This window comes from Chiloscyllium plagiosum, unplaced genomic scaffold (genome assembly GCF_037043375.1).
Source record: "Chiloscyllium plagiosum isolate Xiang-an unplaced genomic scaffold, Cpla_swu_hap1 HiC_scaffold_3, whole genome shotgun sequence".
In the NCBI taxonomy this organism is placed as follows: domain Eukaryota; kingdom Metazoa; phylum Chordata; class Chondrichthyes; order Orectolobiformes; family Hemiscylliidae; genus Chiloscyllium; species Chiloscyllium plagiosum.
The window spans coordinates 140,112,381-140,135,563 of record NW_028270141.1 but is presented as its reverse complement, the minus strand read 5'-3'; the positions used below and the strand labels follow the sequence as shown (position 1 = coordinate 140,135,563).

Below are 23,183 nucleotides of genomic sequence, written 5' to 3'. Positions count from 1 at the left end.
ATTGCTAAAGGGATTGAGTTTAAAGTTAGGGAGTTATGGTGCAGTTGTAAAAGATGCTGGTGAGGCCACATCTGGAGTACTCTGTACAGTTTTGATCTCCTTACTTCAGGAAGGATGTACTGGCACTGGAAGGGGTGCAGAGGAGGCTCATTAGATTGATTCCAGAGTTGAGGGAGTTGGCTTATGAGAAGAGACTGAGTAGATTGGGATTTTATTGATTGGAATTTAGAAGAATGAGGGGGGATTTCATAGAAACATATACAATTATGAAGGGAATAGCTAGGATAGAAGTACAGAGGATATTTTCACTGGTGGATGAAACTAGAAAAAGACAGGATAGCCTCAAATTAGGGGGAGCAGACTTAGGACTGAATTGAGAAGGAACTTCTTCACCCAGAGAGTTGTGAATCTGTGGAATTCCCTGCCCAGTGAAATAGTTGAAGCTTCCACATTGAATGTTTTTAAAGCTAAGATAGATAACGTTTTGAACAGTAAAGGAATGAAGGGTTATGGAGAAAGAGAAGGCAAGTGGAGCTGAGGCCATGAAAAGATCAGCCATGATCTTATTGAATAGCGGATGGTCTCAAAGGGCCAGATCGTCTACTACTTCTCCTGATTCTCATGTTCTAATTAACAAAGACAAGTATTTCATGTGTTGTTGGAGTTCAATAATCTCAACCATACGACATTATACTGAGTAATTCCTGCAATGGTATGCTAGGCCCAGATACCTTCAGCAACTTCATCAAAGGCCTTCTCACCATTATAAAGGCCAGAGTTGGGGATATTACTGAAGTTTGGATCACATTCAGCACCATTCATGACTTTTCTCATAATTGAATCAGATGGCGTTCAAAAGCCAACATTCAGGTTTGGGCTATTAAACGGATTGAGAAAAGGACCTGTAATCCAGAGGCCCAGGCTAACGTTCTGGGACAAAGGTTTGAATATCTCTTTGGCAGATGGAGAAATATAAATTCAAACCCAAAATAAAAAGCTAGACTAATAATTATGATGTAACCACTGTTGATTGTCATAAACAGCCATCTGGTTTACTAATAACCTTTGGAGAAGGAAATCTGCCATCCATACCTATTCTGGCCTACTTGCGATTCTAAAGCCATGGCAATGTTGTTGACTCAATTTTGCTTGGAAAATAAATACAGGCGATGTCCACATCCTGTGAAATAATATATTAAAAGATTAAAAGTAATATTTGCACCACACAAGTGCCAGTCAATGACCATCTCAAACAAGAGAATCTTCCAGTGACATCGAATGAAATTTTCCATTGCTGAATCTCCCACTATCTACACCCTGAGGTTACCACTAACCACAATGGGAACTGGACCAGCCAAATAAATACTGGGACAAGAGCAGGTCAGAGACGAGGAATGCTGTAACTGAGTTACTCACTTGCTGACTCCCAAATATCTATCCACCTTCTACAAGGCAAAAAGAAAATCAGGGGTGTAAGGAAATACTCACTTACTGCCTCGAAGAGCATGGCTCCAACACTCAAGATGCTTGACGCCATTCAGGATAAAGCAGCCTGCTTGACTGTCAACCCATCAACATTCAGTACCTTTCGTCACCCAGTGGCATCAATATGCAACAACTCACCAAGGCTCCTTTCACAGAAGTTTCCAAGCTCACAATCTCTACCAGCCAGTAAACAAAGGCAACAAATACAACAGCTCATTCCTGAAGAAGGGCTTATGCCTGAAACGTCGATTCTCCTACTCCTTGGATGCTGCCTGACCTGCTGCGCTTTTCCAGCAACACATTTTCAGCACTGATCTCCAGCATCTGCAGCCCTCACTTTCTCCTCCAACAAATACAGGAGAATACCTGTAAGGTCCCATCAAGCCACGCGCTATCCTAATGTGGAAACATATAACTACTCCTTCACTGTAGGAGAGTCAAATTCCTGGAACTGCCTCACAACAGCACTGTGGACATATTTAAACCACCTGGACTGCAGCAGTTTAAGAAAGAAGCTCACCACCACCTCCAGAGAAGGTATTTGCGGTGTCAGCAGGCTTAAGAATGGACAAATCCCCAGTTCCAGATGAATTGCGTCCCAGGCTGCTGTGAGAGACAAGGAAGGAGATTGGAGAGACACTGTCCCAAATTTGTTTTCTCTCTGGCCACGAGGAGGGGTCAGAGATCAATTAATCATGCTATCTGGGATGGAAAATTTAAGTTATGAGGAAAGGTTGCATAGGCTTGGGCTGTTGTTCTTGGAGAAAGTGAGGACTGCAGATGCTGGAGATCTGAGTCGAGTGTGCGCTGCTGGAAAAGCACAGGTCAGACAGCATCCAAGGAGCAGGAGAATTGACGTTTTGGATTGATTTGACTGAAGTATATAAGATTGTGAGGGGCACAGAGAGTGCATAAGGAACAGCTGTTTTCCCTTAGCTGAAAGGTCAGCTACAAGGGACACAAGTTCAAGGTTCTTCAGCCAAAGAGTGGTGAATCTATGGAATTCACTGCTACAGAAAGCTGTCGAGGCCAGGTCATTGAGTATAGTTAAGACAGAGATAGATTGGTTCTTGATTGTCAAGGGGATCAAGGGTTATGGGGAGAAAGTGGGAGAATTAGATTAGATTACTTACAGTGTGGAAACAGGCCCTTCGGCCCAACAAGTCCACACCGACCCGCCGAAGCGTAACCCACCCATACCCCTACATTTACCCCTTTACCTAACACTACGGGCAATTTAGCATGGCCAATTCACCTGACTTGCACATCTTTGGAGTGTGGGAGGAAACCGGAGCACCCGGAGGAATGGGGCTGAGAAATTTATCAGCCATGATTGAATGGCAGAACAGACTTGATGGCTGAATGGCCTAATTTCTGCTCCTATGTCTTATAGGTCTAAGGTGAGGGGCAGGAGATTTAGGAGGGATGTGATGCAAGGAATACCTTTTTAACCCAGAGGGCAGCGACAGTGTGGAATGCACTGCTTGGCAGGGTGGTAGCAGCAAATTGTCTCACATTCTTTAAAAAGGACCTGGATGAGCACTTGGCAGGTCATAACATTCAAGGCTATGGACTAGGTGCTGTATTTAGGATTTAGCTAAAGTCAGGTATTTCCCACATGTCAGTGCAGACACTATCTGCACTGCATGATCCTATAATTCAATGAAGAGCAATTATGGATGGACAGTAATTGATTGTCCTGCTAGTGATGCTCATATCCCATGAATTAATATTAAAAGTTTCAACTGAACCAGGGAGACCAAATGTAATTCAATACCATTTTGAAGACTAATATTGTCATTGTTTTGACACTTCTAGTCAGCCTTCTGTAGTGCAGTCTTTGGGTGGAGCTGAACTGCGAGATAGTAAACATTGCACTGCAATGGATTAGGACTGGAGTGAAAAGATGGAATGCTAGGCTTAGGACAGTGGAAACTTTAGATAGCACTGCTCTTCATTCACCTTCAGCTCCCCTAGTCCATCATTAGATGTTAGGATTAGCCAATAACCAACAAGCTTCCTACTAGGGAGTGAGATAGAAAGAGATGTGGATATTGTGTTGTATGGCTGAGTGAATAAATAAGGTTTTATCCAATTTAAGACCCTTTCTTAATTTGCTAAATGGAGAAAAGTGAGGGGTGGGGACCAATTTAGACTGGTTTTGGGGTCAGGGGTGGTGGTCAATTTAGACTGGTTTTGGGGTCAGGCGTGGTGATCAAATTAGACTGGTTTTGGGATCGGGGTGGGGACCAATTTAGACTGGTTTTGGGGTCAGGGGTGGGGACCAATTTAGACTGGTTTTGGGGTCAGGGGTGGGGACCAATTTAGACTGGTTTTGGGATCGGGGTGGTGATCACATTAGACTGGTTTTGGGGTCAGGGGTGGGGCCCAATTTAGACTGGTTTTGGGGTCAGGGGTGGGGCCCAATTTAGATTGGTTTTGGGGTCAGGGGTGGGGCCCAATTTAGACTGGTTTTGGGGTCAGGCGTGGTGATCAAATTAGACTGGTTTTGGGGTCAGGGATGGGGACCAATTTAGACTTGTTTTGGGGTCAGGGGTGGGGCCCAATTTAGACTGGTTTTGGGGTCAGGCGTGGTGATCAAATTAGACTGGTTTTGGGATCGGGGTGGGGACCAATTTAGACTGGTTTTGGGATCGGGGTGGTGATCAAATTAGACTGGTTTCGGGGTCGGGGTGGGGACCAATTTAGACTGGTTTTAGGGTCAGGGGTGGGGACCAATTTAGACTGGTTTTGGGGTCAGGAGTGGGGACCAATTTAGACTGGTTTTGGGGTCAGGAGTGGGGACCAATTTAGACTGGTTTTGGGGTCGGGGTGGGGCCCAATTTAGACTGGTTTTGGGGTCAGGCGTGGTGATCAAATTAGACTGCTTTTGGGGTCAGGGATGGGGACCAATTTAGACTTGTTTTGGGGTCAAGGGTGGTGGTCAATTTAGACTGGTTTTGGGGTCAGGCGTGGTGATCAAATTAGACTGGTTTTGGGATCGGGGTGGGGACCAATTTAGACTGGTTTTGGGGTCAGGCGTGGTGATCTAATTAGACTGGTTTTGGGATCGGGGTGGGGACCAATTTAGACTGGTTTTGGGGTCAGGGGTGGGGACCAATTTAGACTGGTTTTGGGGTCAGGGGTGGGGACCAATTTAGACTGGTTTTGGGATCGGGGTGGTGATCAAATTAGACTGGTTTTGGGGTCAGGGGTGGGGACCAATTTAGACTGGTTTTGGGGTCAGGGGTGGGGACCAATTTAGATTGGTTTTGGGGTCAGGGGTTGGGACCAATTTAGACTGGTTTTGGGGTCAGGGGTGGGGCCCAATTTAGACTGGTTTTGGGATCGGGGTGGTGATCAAATTAGACTGGTTTTAGGGTCAGGGGTGGGGACCAATTTAGACTGGTTTTGGGGTCAGGGGTGGGGAGCAATTTAGACTGGTTTTGGGATCAGGGGTGGGGATCAATTTAGACTGGTTTTGGGGTCAGGGGTGGGGACCAATTTAGACTGGTTTTGGGGTCAGGGGTGGGGAGCAAATTAGACTGGTTTTGGGATCGGGGTGGTGATCAATTTAGACTGGTTTTGGGGTCAGGGGTGGGGACCAATTTAGACTGGTTTTGGGGTCAGGGGTGGGGAGCAATTTAGACTGGTTTTGGGGTCAGGCGTGCTGATCAAATTAGACTGGTTTTGGGATCTGGGTGGTGACCAATTTAGACTGGTTTTGGGGTCAGGCGTGGTATTCAAATTAGACTGGTTTTGGGGTCAGGGATGGGGACCAATTTAGACTGGTTTTGGGGTCAAGGGTGGTGGTCAATTTAGACTGGTTTTGGGGTCAGGCGTGGTGATCAAATTAGACTGGTTTTGGGATCGTGGTGGGGACCAATTTAGACTGGTTTTGGGGTCAGGCGTGGTGATCAAATTAGACTGGTTTTGGGATCGTGGTGGGGACCAATTTAGACTGGTTTTGGGGTCAGGGGTGGGGACCAATTTAGACTGGTTTTGGGGTCAGAGGTGGGGACCAATTTAGACTGGTTTTGGGATCGGGCTGGTGATCAAATTAGACTGGTTTTGGGGTCAGGGGTGGGGACCAATTTAGACTGGTTTTGGGATCGGGGTGGTGATCAATTTAGACTGGTTTTGGGGTCAGGGGTGGGGACCAATTTAGACTGGTTTTGGGGTCAGGGGTGGGGACCAATTTAGACTGGTTTTGGGATCGGGGTGGGGATCAATTTAGACTGGTTTTGGGGTCAGGGGTGGGGAACAATTTAGACTGGTTTTGGGATCAGGGGTGGGGATCAATTTAGACTGGTTTTGGGGTCAGGGGTGGGGAGCAATTTAGACTGGTTTTGGGATCAGGGGTGGGGATCAATTTAGACTGGTTTTGGGGTCAGGCGTGCTGATCAAATTAGACTGGTTTTGGGATCTGGGTGGTGACTAATTTAGACTGGTTTTGGGGTCAGGCGTGGTGATCAAATTAGACTGGTTTTGGGGTCAGGGGTGGGGACCAATTTAGACTGGTTTTGGGGTCGGGGTGGGGACCAATTTAGACTGGTTTTGGGGTCAGGGGTGGGGACCAATTTAGACTGGTTTTGGGGTCAGGGGTGGGGACCAATTTAGACTCGTTTTGGGGTCGGGGTGGGGACCAATCAGACTCGTTTTGGGGTCAATCACACAGCAAATATACTGGAGAAAAAAAACAAGAGAACACCGTGATAGCAGGGTGGAAAGAGAAGAAAACATTATATAGACTCAATATGGAACTGATATGAAATAGGAGAAAGTGAGGACTGCAGATGCTGGAGATCAGAGCTGAAAAATGTGTTGCTGGAGAAGCACAGGCCAGGCAGCATTGAAGGAGCAGGAGAATCGACATTTCGGGCATAAGCCCTTCTTCATGAAATAGCAAAGTGTAACAAACAGAAATACTGTTCTCCATTCTCTCTGGTTATAAAACTGTAAGCTTTGCAAAACAATCTGCTGATAGCGACAGATAGAGGAAAATCACTTCCCCATAAAATTGGAAATACCTAAGAATGATTAATGTTTCAGGAGTAACCTTTCTGTCCTTTACACACACAGGCTGCGTTCTCAGCATTTTCTCTTGTTTCAGATTGCCAGTAAATTTTCAATCAAAATAGAATTAAGGAGAATCCAAAGGGTTTTTACAAATATATTAAGGGCAAAAGGGTAACTAGGGAGAGAATAGGGCCCCTCAAGGATCAGCAAGGCGGCCTTTGTGTGGAGCCACGGAAAATGGGGGAGATACTAAATGAGTATTTTGCATCAGTATTTATTGTGGAAAAAGATATGGAAGAACTAGACTGTGGGGAAATAGATGGTGACATATTGCAAAATGTCCATATTACAGAGGAGGAAGTGCTGGATGTCTTGAAATGGTTAAAAGTGGATGAATCCCCAGGACCTGATCAGATGTACCTGAGAACTCTGTGGGAAGCTAGAGAAGTGATTGCTGGGCCTCTTGCTGAGATATTTGTATCATCGATAGTCACAGCTGAGGTGCTGGAAGACTGGAGGTTGGCTAACGTGGTGCCACTGTTTAAGAAGGGCGGTAAAGACAAGCCAGGGAACTACAGACCGGTGAGCCTGACCTCGGTGGTGGGCAAGTTGTTGGAGGGAATCCTGAGGGACAGGACGTACATGTATTTGGAAAAGCAAAGACTGATTCGGGATAATCAACATGGCTTTGTGCATGGGAAATCATGTCTCACAAACTTGATTGAGTTTTTTGATGAAGTAACAAAGAAGATTGATGAGGGCAGAGCAGTAGATGTGATCTATATGGACTTCAGTAAGGCGTTCGACAAGGTTCCCCATGGGAGACTGATTAGCAAGGTTAGATCTCATGGAATACAGGGAGAACTCGCCATTTGGATACAAAACTGGCTCAAAGGTAGAAGACAGAGGGTGGTGGTGGAGGGTTGTTTTTCAGACTGGAGGCCTGTGACCAGTGGAGTGCCACAAGGATCGGTGCTGGATCCTCTACTTTTTGTCATTTACATAAATGATTTGGATGCGAGTATAAGAGGTACAGTTAGTAAGTTTGCAAAGGACACCAAAATTGGAGGTGTAGTGGACAGTGAAGACAGTTACCTCCGATTACAACAGGATCTGGACCAGATGGGCCAATGGGCTGAGAAGTGGCAGATGGGAGTTTAATTCAGATAAATGCGAGGTGCTGCATTTTGGGAAAGCAAATCTTAGCAGGACTTATACACTTAATGTTAAGGTTCTAGGGAGTGTTGCTGAACAAAGAGACCTTGGAGTGCAGGTTCATAGCTCCTTGAAAGTGGAATCGCAGGTAGATAGGATAGTGAAGGCGGCATTTGGTATGCTTTCCTTTATTGGTCAGAGTATTGAGTACAGGAGTTGGGAGGTCATGTTGCGGCTGTTCAGGACATGGGTTAGACCACTGTTGGAATATTGCGTGCAATTCTGGTCTCCTTCCTGTCGGAAAGATGTTGTGAAACTTGAAAGAGTTCAGAAAAGATTTACAAGGATGCAGCTCAGATCCTCCAGGGTTGGAGGATCTGAGCTACAGGGAGAGGCTGAACAGGCTGGGGCTGTTTTCCCTGGAGCGTCAGAGGCTGAGGGGTGACCTTATAGAGGTTTACAAAATTATGAGGGGCATGGATAGGATAAATAGGCAAAGTCTTTTCCTTGGGGTCAGGGAGTCCAGAACTAGAGGGCATAGGTTTAGGGTGAGAGGGGAAAGATATAAAAGAGACCTAAGGAGCAACTTTTTCATGCATAGGGTGGTAGAGTATGGAATGAGCTGCCAGAGGATGTGGTGGAGGTTGGTACAATTGCAACATTTAAGAGGCATTTGGATGGGTATATGAATAGGAAAGGTTTGGAGGGATTTGGGCTGGGTGCTGGCAGGTGGGATTAGATTGGGATGGGATATCTGGTTGGCATGGATGGGGTGGACCGAAGGGTCTGTTTCCATGCTGTACATCTCTATTACTCTATGACTTCATCAGACTTTGTTCCTGAGCTGAGGAGCTGAACATTTGCAACTCATGGTCTTGTATAGTGACAAGGGAACCCTTGCACCGAGCACAAGAACAATATTCCATTAAAGAACTGACATCCTGCAACTCCATGCTATGCATATGTGTGGAAAAGAAGTTAATATTTTTAGGCTTATTCAGTAGAAACGAGCATGTCAAAATCTTTCTGCTTTTCAAGATAGCTCTCATTCTGCACCACAAATTCTTTTACTCAACATGTAACTAGCCATTTGAAAATTAAAGCTATATTTAAAGAAAAGTTGATACATTCTCAAACCAAATTTGCTTTGGTTATACAGAACATGAAAATTGTTGCTTGTGCTTTTTGTCTTGCAACAACAGCAATTTCAATCTAATCTAACAATTTATGTTACAGGAGAAAAGGGCACCAATTTGTAGAACTTGGTGGTACGTTTCAGCTGTTGGCTAACTGAATCTTACAGCATGTTTTCATTAATTATAACAGCCCAAGTACAAAATTTACTCCACCAGCTCACACTTGCAAAACCTGAAAAAAACATTACACAGACATGATTTTGCGACTGGGTGGCATCAGCCACACAACTGAAGTTTTTTTAAAAAAATTCATTCATAGAATGTTGACAGCCCTGGCTGTGCCAAAATTTATGGCCCATCCCCAGTTGTAATGAGAAGGTGGTGGGAGCTGCCTTCTTAAATCACTGTAATCCATGTGCTGTTGGTAGACCCCAATGCCATTAGGGAGGGTGCTCCAGGAGTTTGATGAAATGGTACTGAAGGAATACTGAAGTTTGGATAGTGAGTGACTTGCAAGTGGTGGTGTTAACATGTTACTGATGCACTTGTCTGTCTAGATGGCAGCAGTCAGGGCTTTGGAAGGTACTGTCTAAGAAGCCTTGGTGAATTTCTGCATCTTGTAGATGGTACACGCAACTGCTACTGATAGTTGATGGTGGAGGCAGTGAAGGTTTGTGGCTGCGGTGCTAATCCAGCAAGCTGTTTTGTCCTGGATGTCAGGCTTCTTGAGCGGTTTTGGAGCTGCATTCATCTAGGCAAATGGGGAGTCAGGAAGTTACTTGCAATAGAGATCCTAGACTCCGACCTGCTTTTCTAGCCACATGCTCGTCCCCTTCTGGTCAATGATAATCACCAGATTGTTGATGTTGAGTGCACTAATAAATAAACTAGTTAAGTTTAACTGAATTAATTAACTGATTATCTTAATCAGTTGAACCCATAGTATGTGTGAGAAGTGACTTCCTTTCATATTCAGAGTACTGCTCAATGTCAACAAAAGGTTGTCATTCAAATGTTGCAATATCTTTGAAATATCTGGGAACTTTTGGAGTTTAATGCTTCTCTTTGCCTTTTCCATGGCAATGCCTCAGACTTACCAGCCAAATAGCACCCTTTTCTCCTGTATTATATATTTTTGTAATCATTTGAAATTAACATTCTTATATTTGGCCTGAGTGCAAGATGAAAAGCTTTGGCCCATCCTTCCTCTTAGCACATACTACTTTAAAGTGAAATTTATTCAGAGGCACCACCATTTCTTCTTTCAATAAAAATTTCCCAGCAATTTGCCATGATGATATAACATTCTTTAGAGTACTGAAATAAATTCTCCTCATTCTACATTTCATCCCATTTTATTAAAGTTACATCAGCATTCTACTTAACAGTTTTGCATTAACAATTTATTTAAAAATACTTGAGAACTTACGTTGAATACTCAAAAAATCCCCAGAGAAAAAAGGTTTGCTAGAACTTTTATTCCGAGAAAAATATTAATATTTTCCAATCCGAAACCTTTTGCAATTTTGTTGCTATGCAGTAACATGGTGACCTGACTGCATATATATACCATCCAGATCGGAATCTCACAAGGAGGCTGCCTGACTACAATTAACTACCTCAATTAGAATGAAATCTTCCAACACAAAATAGATGGAGATCTGATAGAAAGTCAGCAATTTAAATACTATAACACAGCTTCTCTTACTTCAAAAGCAGCTAGACAGAGTATAGAAATATACAGCACAGGAATGGGCCCTTCAGCCCACAGCGCTGTGCCAAACGTGACGCCAACTGAAACTAATCCCTTCTGCCTATCCTTGATCCATATCACTCCATCATTTGCATATTCATATGCTTATCTAGAAGTCCCTTACATGCCCTTATTGTATCTCCTGATGAAGGGCTTCTGCCCGAAACGTCGATTTTCCTGCTCCTCAGATGCTGCCTGACCTGCTGTGCTTTTCCAGCACCACTCTAATCTAGAATCTGGTTTCCAGCATCTGCAGTCCTTGGTTTTTACCTTTATTGTACCTGCCTCAACAACAACTCTTGGCAGTGCGTTCCAGATTCTTACCACTCTCTGTGTAAAAAACTTTCCTCTCTAACCATAAATGCATGTCCCCTAGTATTAGACCTGACGAGTGTTTCCAAAGTCTTCTTTTAAATTTCTAGCATTTTGCTGTAATCTATGTAGGTGAACTTATGTTCTCATAATAAATGTTTGTAAACAAGTCAAATGATAACATCAGAACTCAAAATAGAGATGGGCAAAGGAAAAGGTGCCCTCCAAACAAATCGGGAAATTCATTCACAGGGGTGAGTATTCAATGAAATGTTATACTCAGCTGTGAGAGACAAAATTTGTGAAGAGCTGCTTTGCCAATTACATGGTCTCTCTCATATTCCTCCAATCACAGGATGTTTCTGATCTGTTCTGTCTCAGCAAACATGGGGAGAACCAGCCTGTTATGGGAGGACTAACAGAGAAGATTAGTGCTGCAGTGAGCATATTACTTGGATTGGAAAATGTGGTATCTGGGCCTGGGGTTGTTCGAGAGAAGAGTCCTAAGAAGGAGAGAAGGGATGAGGGAGGCTGCAAGACATAGAGATTACTGTAATGATAGGGATAGGGGTAAAGGCAGAGGGAAAACTGGAAGGAAAGGGGCTGTCAGCTCATGGATATGGGCTGCAGGGAAGAAAGAGAAGAAGGGAAGGAGACTGTCAAAGTAAAAGAACAATTTTAAACCTATCAACTTGAATGTAATAAATTCCTTAAAAATGAAAATGGAATCTCTCGTTTAAGGCTTCATATATTCAGGAAAAAAATGCAGTACATGTTATTGCAATGAACTCTATGTCAATTGTTAAATTAAAATCTGGTATTGAGCTCAGATATGCAATAAACTACTTTGTTAAAAATGTCCTGGCATTGTGCATATGTGCTGCAAACAAATTAGCTGTGATCTTATCACTCTGCAGGAGACATGTTCAACGTGATGGATTTTATTTGTAGAAGTTAGGTCGGTTACTTTGAAAAAAATTTTGTTGCTCACTTATGTCTGTTGTCTTGTGCTAACTCAAATACTATGTGTCAAAGAAACTAAAGCCACACACAAACACAGAAAGTGTTTAGAGTAGTGATACTCTAATTGGTGAATTCTAATAGTTTTGCTTCTGAGACTCTAACCATCGACAGAAATACAGGAAGTAATGTTTCTACATGACTGCATCACTAATAGTGATGTCACAAAATTGTTACAGTGAAAGGAGGCCATTTATTTCAGCACTAGCTTTCCAAATGTGCATGACAAAGTATCAATCTCTTGCCTTCTCTCCTTAAGCATACACAATATTTGTATTTGAATAATAATGTAATATCGTCTTGAATGCCTTAAGTGAATCTGCCCCCACTATAGTGCATTTCAGACTCAATCTATGCATTGTTTGAAAAGGTTCTTCCCCCCCACATCACATCTACTGTTTATAAGTCAGTTTAAATCTGCCGTTTCTTTCTCAATTCCTTTACAAATGGGAACAGTTTCTCCCCAACTCCTCTACCAGCCATGTTTTTGAAAACTATAAGATCTCCTCTTAGTCTTTTTTTCTTCAAGGAAAACAGTTCCAACCTCTCCAATCTACCTTCATAACTGAAGCTTCTCTTTCCTGGAACGATTTTTGTAAATCTCTTCTGCACTGTCTCCAATCTGTTCAATTCCTTCCTACAGTGTGGCTCCCAGAACCTGACACATTACTCCAACTGAGATCTAATAAGTATGTTATACAAGTTCAGCAAAGCACTTTGCTCTTCTACTCCATGCTTAGGTTAATAAACCCCAGGATACTCTGTGCTTTATTAACTGCTCTCTTTATCTGCTTCATCACCTTCAATGATCTGTGCACACATACACCCAAGTTTTTTTGCTCCGTTACCTCCTTTAAAATGGCACTCTATTTTATATTGTATGTTGAGGTCTTCCTACCAAGATACATTCTCTACATTTGATTTTAGCTGCCACCTATTTGGCCACTCCACCAATGACACTTTTTTGAAGTTCTGCACAGTCCTCCTCACAGTTTACAAAGCTTCAAAGTTTGAATCATCCACCAACTTTGAAATTGTCACCTGCATGAACTGACTCCAGAAAGGCTGGTATCAAGTCACCAAATCACCCTTTATTTACACATCTTTGACACTGATCCAGCTCCCTCCCAGCCATCTCTTAGAGGGAACAGAGCTTCTGACCCTCCTGTCCTCATTCTATCTGCCAGGGTTCTCTGATTGGACCAGGATAACAGCCCCAATGAGGGAACTCATTCTATGGGATCCATCTAGTTGACCTTGTTACAATTGCGACACTGCCCACCAAGATTGAGATCATTAATATTTATTAAGAAAACCAAGGGTCCCAATACTATCCTGTAGGGATACACAACAAACCTATCATCAGCCCCCCAAAAAGATCCTTTATCATACTGTTAGTTTTCTGTCACTCAGCTAGCTTTTTCATCCACATTTGTGATTTGCTCACTGAGTGAGAGGGAACGAGAAAAGGAGCCCCTGAAAATAAAAATGTAGCCCTCAGGAAAAAAAAATAATTTTGACCCCTGGCTTACTGACAAAATCAGAGACTTGAGTAAATGAAAACATAAAAAACTGCTTTTTACTGTTCAACCAATTTTGCGAACTGTCTTATTGATACTGCCTCAGCAAAATACTTTTTTTTGTTTTGAAAGTTTGAACTTTTAAGCATCAATGATTACAGCAATCTTACCAAAATCATGGTTCTTACCTCCAGCACTGGGTTTCTCAATTCTGCTTTCCAGCCCAATTGTCTGCTGAGGGCAACACCAATCACTCTCCCTAGCTCCTGTGAGAAATCAATTATGGACAAAAACGTTTACACACTTATTTTACTAGATCACATTAAGTTACAAATGAGAAAAGGTGCCATAAACTGTAACAACCTTGCAAAATTCTCACCTTTACTAAGCTATACATCATTGCTCATGCATGGTATTGATAAAGTATAAACAAAAAGAAACATAATAAAATATCTCAAAGCACTTTAGAGCAGAATAGATACTAAGTTGTGACATGGGAGGTCATAGAGTCATAGAGATGTACAGCATGGAAACAGACCCTTCGGTCTAACCCATCCATGCCGACCAGACATCCCAACCCAATCTAGTCCCACCTGCCAGCACTAGACCCATATCCCTCCAAACCTTTCCTATTCATATACCCATCCAAATGCCTCTTAAATGTTGCAATTGTACTCTGGCAGCCCATTCCATACATGTACCATCCTCTGCGTGAAAAAGTTGCCCCTTAGGTCTCTTTTATATCTTTCCCCTCTCACCCTAAACCTAGGCCCTCTAGTTCTGGACTCCCCGACCCCAGGAAAAAGACTTTGCCTATTTATCCTATCCATGCCCCTCATAATTTTGTAAACCTCTATAAGGTCACCCCTCCAGGGAAAACAGCCCCAGCCTGTTCATCCTCTCCCTGTAGCTCGGATCCTCCAACCCTGGCAACATCCTTGTAAATCTTTTCTGAACCCTTTCAAGTTTCACAACATCTTTCCGATAGGAAGGAGACCAGAACTGCACGCAATATTCCAACAGTGGCCTAACCAATGTCCTGTACAGCCGCAAAATGATCTCCCAACTCCTGTACTCAATACTCTGACCAATAAAGGAAAGCATACCAAACGCCTTCTTCACTATCATATCTACCTGTGACTCCACTTTCAAAGAGCTATGAACCTGCACTCCCTAGGACCTTACCATTAAGTGTATAAGTCCTGCTAAGATTTGCTTTCCCAAAATTCAGCACCTTGCATTTACCTGAATTAAACTCCATCTGCCACTTCTCAGCCCATTGTCCCATCTGGTCCAGATCCTGTTGTAATCTGAGGTAACCCTCTTCGCTGTCCACTACACCTCCAATTTTGGTGTCATCTGCAAACTTACTAACTACATCTCTTATGCTCACATCCAAATCATTTATATAAATGATGAAAAGTAGAGGATCCAGCACCGATCCTTGTGGCACTCCACTGGTCACAGGCCTCCAGTCTGAAAAACAACCCTCCACCACTACCCTCTGTCTTCTACCTTTGAGCCAGTTCTGTATCCAAATGGCTAGTTCTCCCTGTATTCCATGAGATCTAACCTTGCTAATCAGTCTCCCATGGGGAACCTTGTCGAACGCCTTACTGAAGTCCATATAGATCACATCTACTGCTCTGCCCTCATCAATCTTCTTTGTTACTTCATCAAAAAACTCAATCAAGTTTGTGAGACATGATTTCCCATGCACAAAGCCATGCTGACTATCCCGAATCAGTCCTTGCCTTTCCAAATACACGTACATCCTGTCCCTCAGGCTTCCCTCCAACAACTTGCCCACCACCAAGGTCAGGCTCACTGGTCTATCGTTCCCTGGCTTGTCCTTACCACCCTTCTTAAACAGTGCCAACTTCCAGTCTTCTGGCACCTTACCCGTGACTGTCGATGACACAAATATCTCAGCAAGAGGCCCAGCAATCACTTCTCTAGCTTCCCACAGAGTTCTTGGGTACACTTGATCAGGTCCTGGGGATTTATCCACCTTTAGCCGTTTCAAGACATCCAGCACTTCCTCCTCTGTAATCTGGACATTTTGCAAGATGTCACCATCTATTTCCCTACAGTCTATATCTTCCATATCCTTTTCCACAGTAAATACTGATGCAAAATATTCATTTAGTATCTCCCCCATTTTCTGTGGCTCCACACAAAGGCCACCTTGCTGATCTTTGAGGGGCCCTGTTCTCTCCCTAGTTACCCTTTTGCCCTTAATATATTTGTAAAACCCCTTTGGATTCTCCTTAATTCTATTTGTCAAAGCTATCTCATGTCCCCGTTTTGCCCTCCTGATTTCCCTCTTAAGTATACTCCTACTTTCTTTATACTCTTAGGATTCACTCAATCTATCCTGTCTGTACCTGACATATGCTTATGGGAAGGCTGACTAAAGGCTTGATTAAAATAGATGACTTTTAGAAAAAGAAAATTATGCAAATAATTTAAAATAGTGAATGGAATTCAGATGTTTGTCAAAGAATTTTTCATCCACAAGAAAATTAGTCTCAAAAATAATAAATGTTAAAGGCTGTAAACATGGAATTCTATACTTGTGATTTAATTTCATGTTTAGCCTTGCCAAAATAAGCACTTTCAAAATAGAAAAATAGTGGTCTTATAACTCTAAAACATTTAAATAGTTTGCACCTCTTAAAATTCAATCTATTGCTATATTCTTTTATTGTGGAGAATTAAGGGATTAATGGAATGTTACAGATTATATTACTGTAGTTCAAAAGCTCAAGCTGTTCTTTTGTGTTCTTCTACTAGCCTGCTCATCTGAGAGAACATACTTTCCAGAGATAACGGTGAAGCCAGGAGTGATGCAGGCTGAATGTTTTGAATCCAGTGAAGCATTGGTTCTTTTAGAATTTTGTTTTAACAATTTTGCTGGATGTACCTGATCTTATAGTCGAGAGATTTCAGAGTTTACACAGACTTAGACAGAGCAGCTTAAGGAACTTGAAAATCATCTAGAGGTCTAGAAGTTTGAATTTTCGAACTACACGTTTATTATTGAATTTCTTCTTTAAACTTTAACCAACAGTTACCTCATAAATAGAGAAAAGACTAGTTCATCTACTTTTAGCTGAAGGAGAGGTGTTGTAAACACTCCAAACGCATTGGAAAAACGTGAAGTCTGGATTCACTAGGATGTTAATGGACACAAGTCCCATAGATTTCAAAGTATTAAGTTGCCCTTTCAATTCTCAAAAGGTGTTCCTAAATTGGGGCGGAGGGTCATAATTTATACCTCAGGAACTAAATGTGAACCACCAGTTGGTGCAATAAAATAAAAAATTGGGTAATCCAAATTAAATAAATTGACACTTTTTTGGATGAATTAATTCTAAAACAAGAATAAGCAAATAATTTTAACAAGTATCAAATACATTGGTCTTTGGCACCCGATGCAGAATGTTCAAATTTATTCTGAATCAACTGCAAGGGTCCCACACTGGATCAGATTTGGTATTTTCAGTTCAGAATCATCCATTCCCCACCAAACAACAAATCATCCTCCCCATTTACTGAATTACGGTTGACAGCTTGAAATTTTTGAATGTTTGTGCATTAATAGCTTTCCAAATCCCACGCAAAACATCAAATGTGAAAATAATATCAATTTCCACTCCAAGTGATCATTTCTTCCTCCATCAACTATCCACTTATTCTATCCAGCAGAAGCATGATCCTTGACTGATTTGTAAAGGCAAAGCAACACTGAAAGAGGTTGAACTCTGGATGTTAATTTTAAACTCCTGTCCATTATCCTGGTAATGTGGCCTGCACAAGACCACATGCTGACTTAAGGTCATCATGCATTGCTATGGTGAAAACTTGAGGCCAAATCCCAATTAGCATAGCATTTCTTTGCAGAAAATGAGGGATCAAACTTACACTCAGTATATAGTCATAAATATGAATTTTGGTATTGTGAAAAGAGATGATATGTCATCTACTGTATCCATTGCACCGGATGTTGTCTCTACATCGGGGAGACAGGATGCCAACTTGCGGATCGTTTCAGAGAGTATCTCTGGGACGCTCGCACCAATCAACCCAACTGCCCCGTGTCTGAACACTTCAACTCCCCCTCCCACTCCACCAAGGACATGCAAGTCCTGGGCCTCCTCTGTCGCCAAACTCTAATCACCCAATGCTGAGACGAAGAATGCCTCATATTCTGCCTTGGGACGCTGTAACCACACAGGATTCAATGTGGATTTCACAAGTTTTCTCATTTCCCCTCCTCCCACACTGTCCCACTCCCAAGCCTCCAACACAGCACCGCCCTCTTGACCTGTCCATCACCTTTCCCATCTATCCGCTCCACCCACCTCTCCAACCTATCACCTTCTCCAACACCTTCATCAACCTATTGCATTCTCAGCTACCTTCCTCCCACCCCACCCCCACCTCCTCCCATTCCTGATGAAAGGCTTATGCCCGAAATGTCAATTCTCCTACTCCTCAGATGCTGCCTGACCTGCTGTGCTTTTCAGCCACCACATTCTCGATTGAGATAAAGAGAGTCATCTTGTATGCTGAGTCGACTTGTGCACCACGATCATTAGTAGCTCTAGTTATGAACAGGGGCTGGATGCAGTACCTCAATCTCTGTAATTAAGCAGCTCAGAAGGTGGTGTCTGTATTGGTGATTTACTCTGGTTGCTTCCTTGCATGACTGAATGAGCATCATGTTTCCCTGTTATGGCTTTTCACATGACAGCCAAGAGGACCAAGTGACTTCAAAAGATTCAGTGTTACAATGAACCAATCAATCTCAACTGGTCCATGAAACCACAACAAGAAAACAGATTTTAAAAAGGATGGTTAGAAAAATGCTTTACACATCAGATTGCTGCAGTACACTTCAGTAAGTTAATATCCTCTCTTCAGAAACAGCTTGCACATTACAACAGCAAACAGTAGGTATTGTCCTCCTTTAAAAATATGATGCAGCTTTTTGTATGCGTTCAAGCAGCATTGGATTAATGTTCAGTCAATAACTAATCACGTTAGTTCAGTTATCTATTAACAACTTCCAATACATTCGCAAAAGCAAATCTTTTACTACACAGCACCATTAAAAGCAAGGTCAAATGATATAATGGAAGAGTTATGGATGAGGGAATTTATTAGACTGATATAGTTGGTGATTTACAGCATCCAATCAAAACTATTCATAACCAAAATAGCATATTAATATTAGCATGCTACCCAGAATGACAATCATTGAAAAGTCTGCTGAACATTAAGTTGTATATCTGTTAAAATTACTTCACTGGGGCTATAATTCCTTTTAGTGCCTAATTGTGCTCAAAAGTATTTTTTTCCCATTAATAGCTTTCACTTTGCTATTAATGGTGCTGTGCTTTTGCTGATTACATGATGTGTGAACAATGAATGAAGGCATCCTTCCTAATAAACATGCAGCTCGCTGGCACTCACTTACAAGTACCATGCATGAATAATATACAAGTGGGCACCTGCAAACTAACATATAAAAGTCGATACCTTCAACAATGCAATTACCTGTGAGGTAAACATTTTAGCAACTTTCCCACTGCAGCGACAAGATACTCTAAAATTCATACTGGATGCAGCACCTTGACCCTCAGAATTAAGTAGCTCATCAGAAGATGGTGTTTGTATTGGCGATTTAATCTGCTGGCTTCCTTGTATTACTGAATGGGCATCATGCTGCCCTGTTGGACTTTCATAAAAGTCTGTCATTGGAGGTTCACCCAGCTCTAACTTTGACCTTTTTCTAGTTTCACTACTCTCTTGCTGCGCTGGTCGTTTTAGCCCAGTTCCAGTCGTGTCTGAAGTGCATTCTTCTTCTTTGTTAAGATCCTGAAGAGATTTCCATTTGGCAACAATATTCAACCAGTCACTTGATTCTCCAATCACATATTTCTGAAGAATGTGAATAACTTTCCCTTGGAATTCAAAAGGAAGAAAAACTTGTTTGAACATTACAGTCGGAATACATAGTCAAGTCTGAATGCATCTTATTTCAAATCCAATAAACACATCAATAAACTGACACATTCGTTACTAACAAACCTAAAGTAATACTGTCAAAAACTCCACAGCTTTAATTCTCTCAAATCCATGAAGTTTTGTTATCAACATTTAGAAATCTGTAACTACAAGAAAATCAAAGTTAGGATCTAAACATTCAGGGGACATAACTTTTTAAAAGAACAGTTATTTTGCCTTCTTACTACTTGCTGAAACTGGATGCTTGCTTTTTGTCATTTGTACATGTGGACCCCAAATCCCTCTGTGCAGCCTTTCCCCATTTAAACAATATTCAGCCCTTTTCTTCTTCCTGCCAAAGTGCATAATCTCACATTTTGCCATACTATCTTCCAACTGCCAAGTTTTCGCCAACTGACTCAACCTATTCCTTGGCAGACTCTGGGTCATCCTCACTAGATGCCTTCCCATTTACCTTTATGTCATCCAAATTGGTGATAGTGCATTCGTTGACCATAACATTAGGGAAAGGTGGTGGAGTAGCTTTGTTGTATGAGATGGAATAAGTACAATAATAAGAAATGACCTAAGATTGGATGGTACAGAATCTACATGGAGGGAGGTAAGAAATAACAAGTAGAAGACATTGGTGGGAGTAGCAAAGTGGCCCTCCAACAGTAGCTATTCTGTAAGACAAAGAACAAATCAGGAGATATGAGGGCATGTTTAAAAAGGCAGTATATTCTTCATTGGTAACTTTAATTTTTATGTAGATTGGGAAAATCAAATTGGCAAAGGTAGCCATGAGAAAGAATTCACAGAACATATTTGGCACAGTTTTTAACAACATTATGTTGCAGTTCCAACCAAGGTCAGGCTATTTTGGATGTGGTGATGTGTAATAAAGTGCATTTAATAAATGATCTCAGTAAAAGATAACATAGGGAACAGTGACCATAACTTTGGAGGATTTAGCATTCAGTTGGAGAGTAACTAACATGGGTCAGAAACAACTGGGCTAAATTTAGTTTAGCAGAATTGAAGGTTGAGGAACAATGACAGTAGTTTAAGAAAATGTTTTATGACAAAGATGGACACTAGTGAGGAAGAATTCTAGGAAGGGATAAACCGATTATGGTTAACCAAGGAAGTTATGGACTGTATCAAATTGAAAGAGAACAAACATACATACAATGTGGTTAAAGATTAATGGTAAGTCAAAAAAATTTTAGAATGTTTTAAAGGCCAACAAAAGATAAAAAAATAAATGATGATGGTAAATTAAAAATTGCAGAGCCAAGAGTTCATTAAAGATATGAAAAGGAAGAGAAGTTAAAATGTACATAGGTCCTTATAGAATGAGGCTGGGGGAATAATAAGGAACCAGGAAATAGTTCTTCACAGCAGAGGATGCAAACAGCTCTGCAAAACTGTCCAATAATCAAGGGGCTAAGGTGGGGGGAGGGGGGGAGGGTGGAGTAGGAGAAAATAAACACAGTAATTATTGATAAAGAAAACGTATGAGGGAAACTAGTGCAGCTAAAGTCAATAGGTCTTTTGGAATTGATGGGATGAATCCTGGGATATTAAAGGAAGTGGCTATGGAGATAGTGGATGCAGTTGTCGTAATCTTTAAAGAATCATTAGATTCAGGGAAAAAGTTCCAGGATCTGGAAAACTGCCAATGGCAGCTCAAAAAGAACCCCTCTTTTAGAGATCCTCATTCAAAAAGAGAGGAAGACAACAAAGGGTAACTATAGGTCGGTTCGTTAAACATCTATCATTGAGCAAATGATAAAGGAAGTAATAGTAGAATATTTAGAAATGCATAATATAATCAAGGAGAATCATCATGGCTTTATGAAGGGGAAACCATGCCTGATAAATGTACTAGAATTCTTTGAAGTAACAAGCAAGATAAAGGGAAACTAGTAGATGCATTTGCATCAAATTGAAAGAACTGGGTTTGAATTTCCAAAAGGCCCTCGAAACGCCTCACAGCGCCAGAGACCCGGGTTCAATTCCCGCCTCAGGCGACTGACTGTGTGGAGTTTGCACATTCTCCCCGTGTCTGCGTGGGTTTCCTCCGGGTGCTCCGGTTTCCTCCCACAATCCAAAAATGTGCAGGTTAGGTGAATTGGCCATGCTAAATTGCCCGTAGTGTTAGGTGAAGGGGTAAATGTAGGAGAATGGGTCTGGGTGGGTTACGCTTCAGCGGGTCGGTGTGGACTTGTTGGGCCGAAGGGCCTGTTTCCACACTGTAAGTAATCTAATCTAATCAAAACAGTATTGCACGTAAGGCTAATTAATTAAGATAAACGGCCATGGGAATAGAATATTAGTAAGGAAAGAGGATTTGCTAACCAGAGTTGGGATAAAGGGGTTGTTCAAGAATGATCACTTTGATCTCTCTCCTCCTTTTCATGTATTTAAAGAACTTTCCATGCGATTTATTGCGAGTAAGCTTACTCTCATCATTTATTTTCTTCCTCTCTTTTTTTGTAATCTTTTATTAACCTTTAAAACTTATCTTTTTTTTAAGTTTATCACTGATCTTTGCCACAGTTTGTGTTTTTCCAGGATGGAAAATTGTAACTAGTGCCACAGGAGTCAGTGCTGGGGCCACAATTATTTACAAAGTATATTAATGACTTGAAATGACAGAAGATGTATTATCACCGAGTGGATGACATAAAAATAGATGGCAAGGCAAGTAGTAAGGATGACACAAACAGTCTACAGAGGAATAGGCTGTGAGTGGTGAAAACTTGGCAGGTAGAGTACAGGATTTTTTTTAATCAATCTGTTCAAAAGATGTTATTACAAACCTCTGGAGCAAATGGGACTTGAACTCAGGCATTCTGGACCAGTGTCCACTACTGTGACACAAGGGCCCCAGAAAAGTTAAGTATAATTATCAGATCAACAATGATCTCACTGAATGGCGGAGCAGACTTGATTGGCCAAATGGTCTACTTCCATTTCTAGGAGATAGTAAGGACAGCAGATGCTGAAAGTCAGAGTCGATAAAATGTGGAACTGGAAAGGCACAGCAGGTCAGGCAGCACCACAGGAGCAGAAAAGTCAACATTTTGGGTCAGGACCCTTCTGCCTTTTCAGCCCACTTTTTAATCGACCACTTCTGCTTCTAAGTATTACGGTCTTAAGTGTTTTAAGTCTGATACGAACTGAGTTCTGAAGAAGAGTCAAGAGACTGGCTGAGGTTCTCCACAAATTTTCTGTGCGTTTCAGATTTCCAGTATCCAAAATATTTTGTTTTACTTGCGATTTCACTCTAGCCCTGTCAGCTAGAATAGGTTGTATCACTATTGGAGAAGTTGCAACTGGTACTGAACCATATCATCGCAACTGCTGACCTTCCAATAAGTTCCTAACAACAACCACCAAATTCCTTCATGGATGGATTTTAAAGGTGGTAAGGACAAGCCAGGGAATTATAGACTAGTGAGCCTGACGTCAGTGGTGGGCAAGTTGTTGGAGGGAATCTTGAGGGACAGGGTAGACATTTATTTGGAAAGGCAAGGACTGATTAGGGATAGTCAAAATGGCTTTGAATGTGGGAAATCATGTCTCTCAAACTTGATTGAGTTTTTTTGAAGAAGTAACAAAGAGGATTGATGAGGGCAGATCGGTGGAAGTGATCTACATGAACTTCAGTAAGGCGCTCAACAAGGTACCCCATGGGAAACTGGTTAACAAGAACACAGGGAGAACTAGCCATTCATAGAATACAGGGAGAACTAGCCA

General features: G+C 41.9%; 1 protein-coding gene across 2 annotated transcripts in view; it reads right to left on the bottom strand.

The window, feature by feature from the left end:
- thumpd2 (THUMP domain containing 2) overlaps positions 1 to 23,183 on the bottom strand; it is a 51,968-nt gene that overhangs the window by 16,149 nt on the left and 12,636 nt on the right. For both annotated transcript variants that reach the window (XM_087983872.1, XM_087983868.1), the window contains 2 exons: positions 18,966 to 19,372; positions 13,589 to 13,666 (listed from right to left, as the gene is read on the bottom strand). In XM_087983872.1, coding sequence (XP_087839998.1) covers positions 13,589 to 13,666; positions 18,966 to 19,372 — 485 coding nt within the window. The remainder of the gene's footprint in view (positions 1 to 13,588; positions 13,667 to 18,965; positions 19,373 to 23,183) is intronic.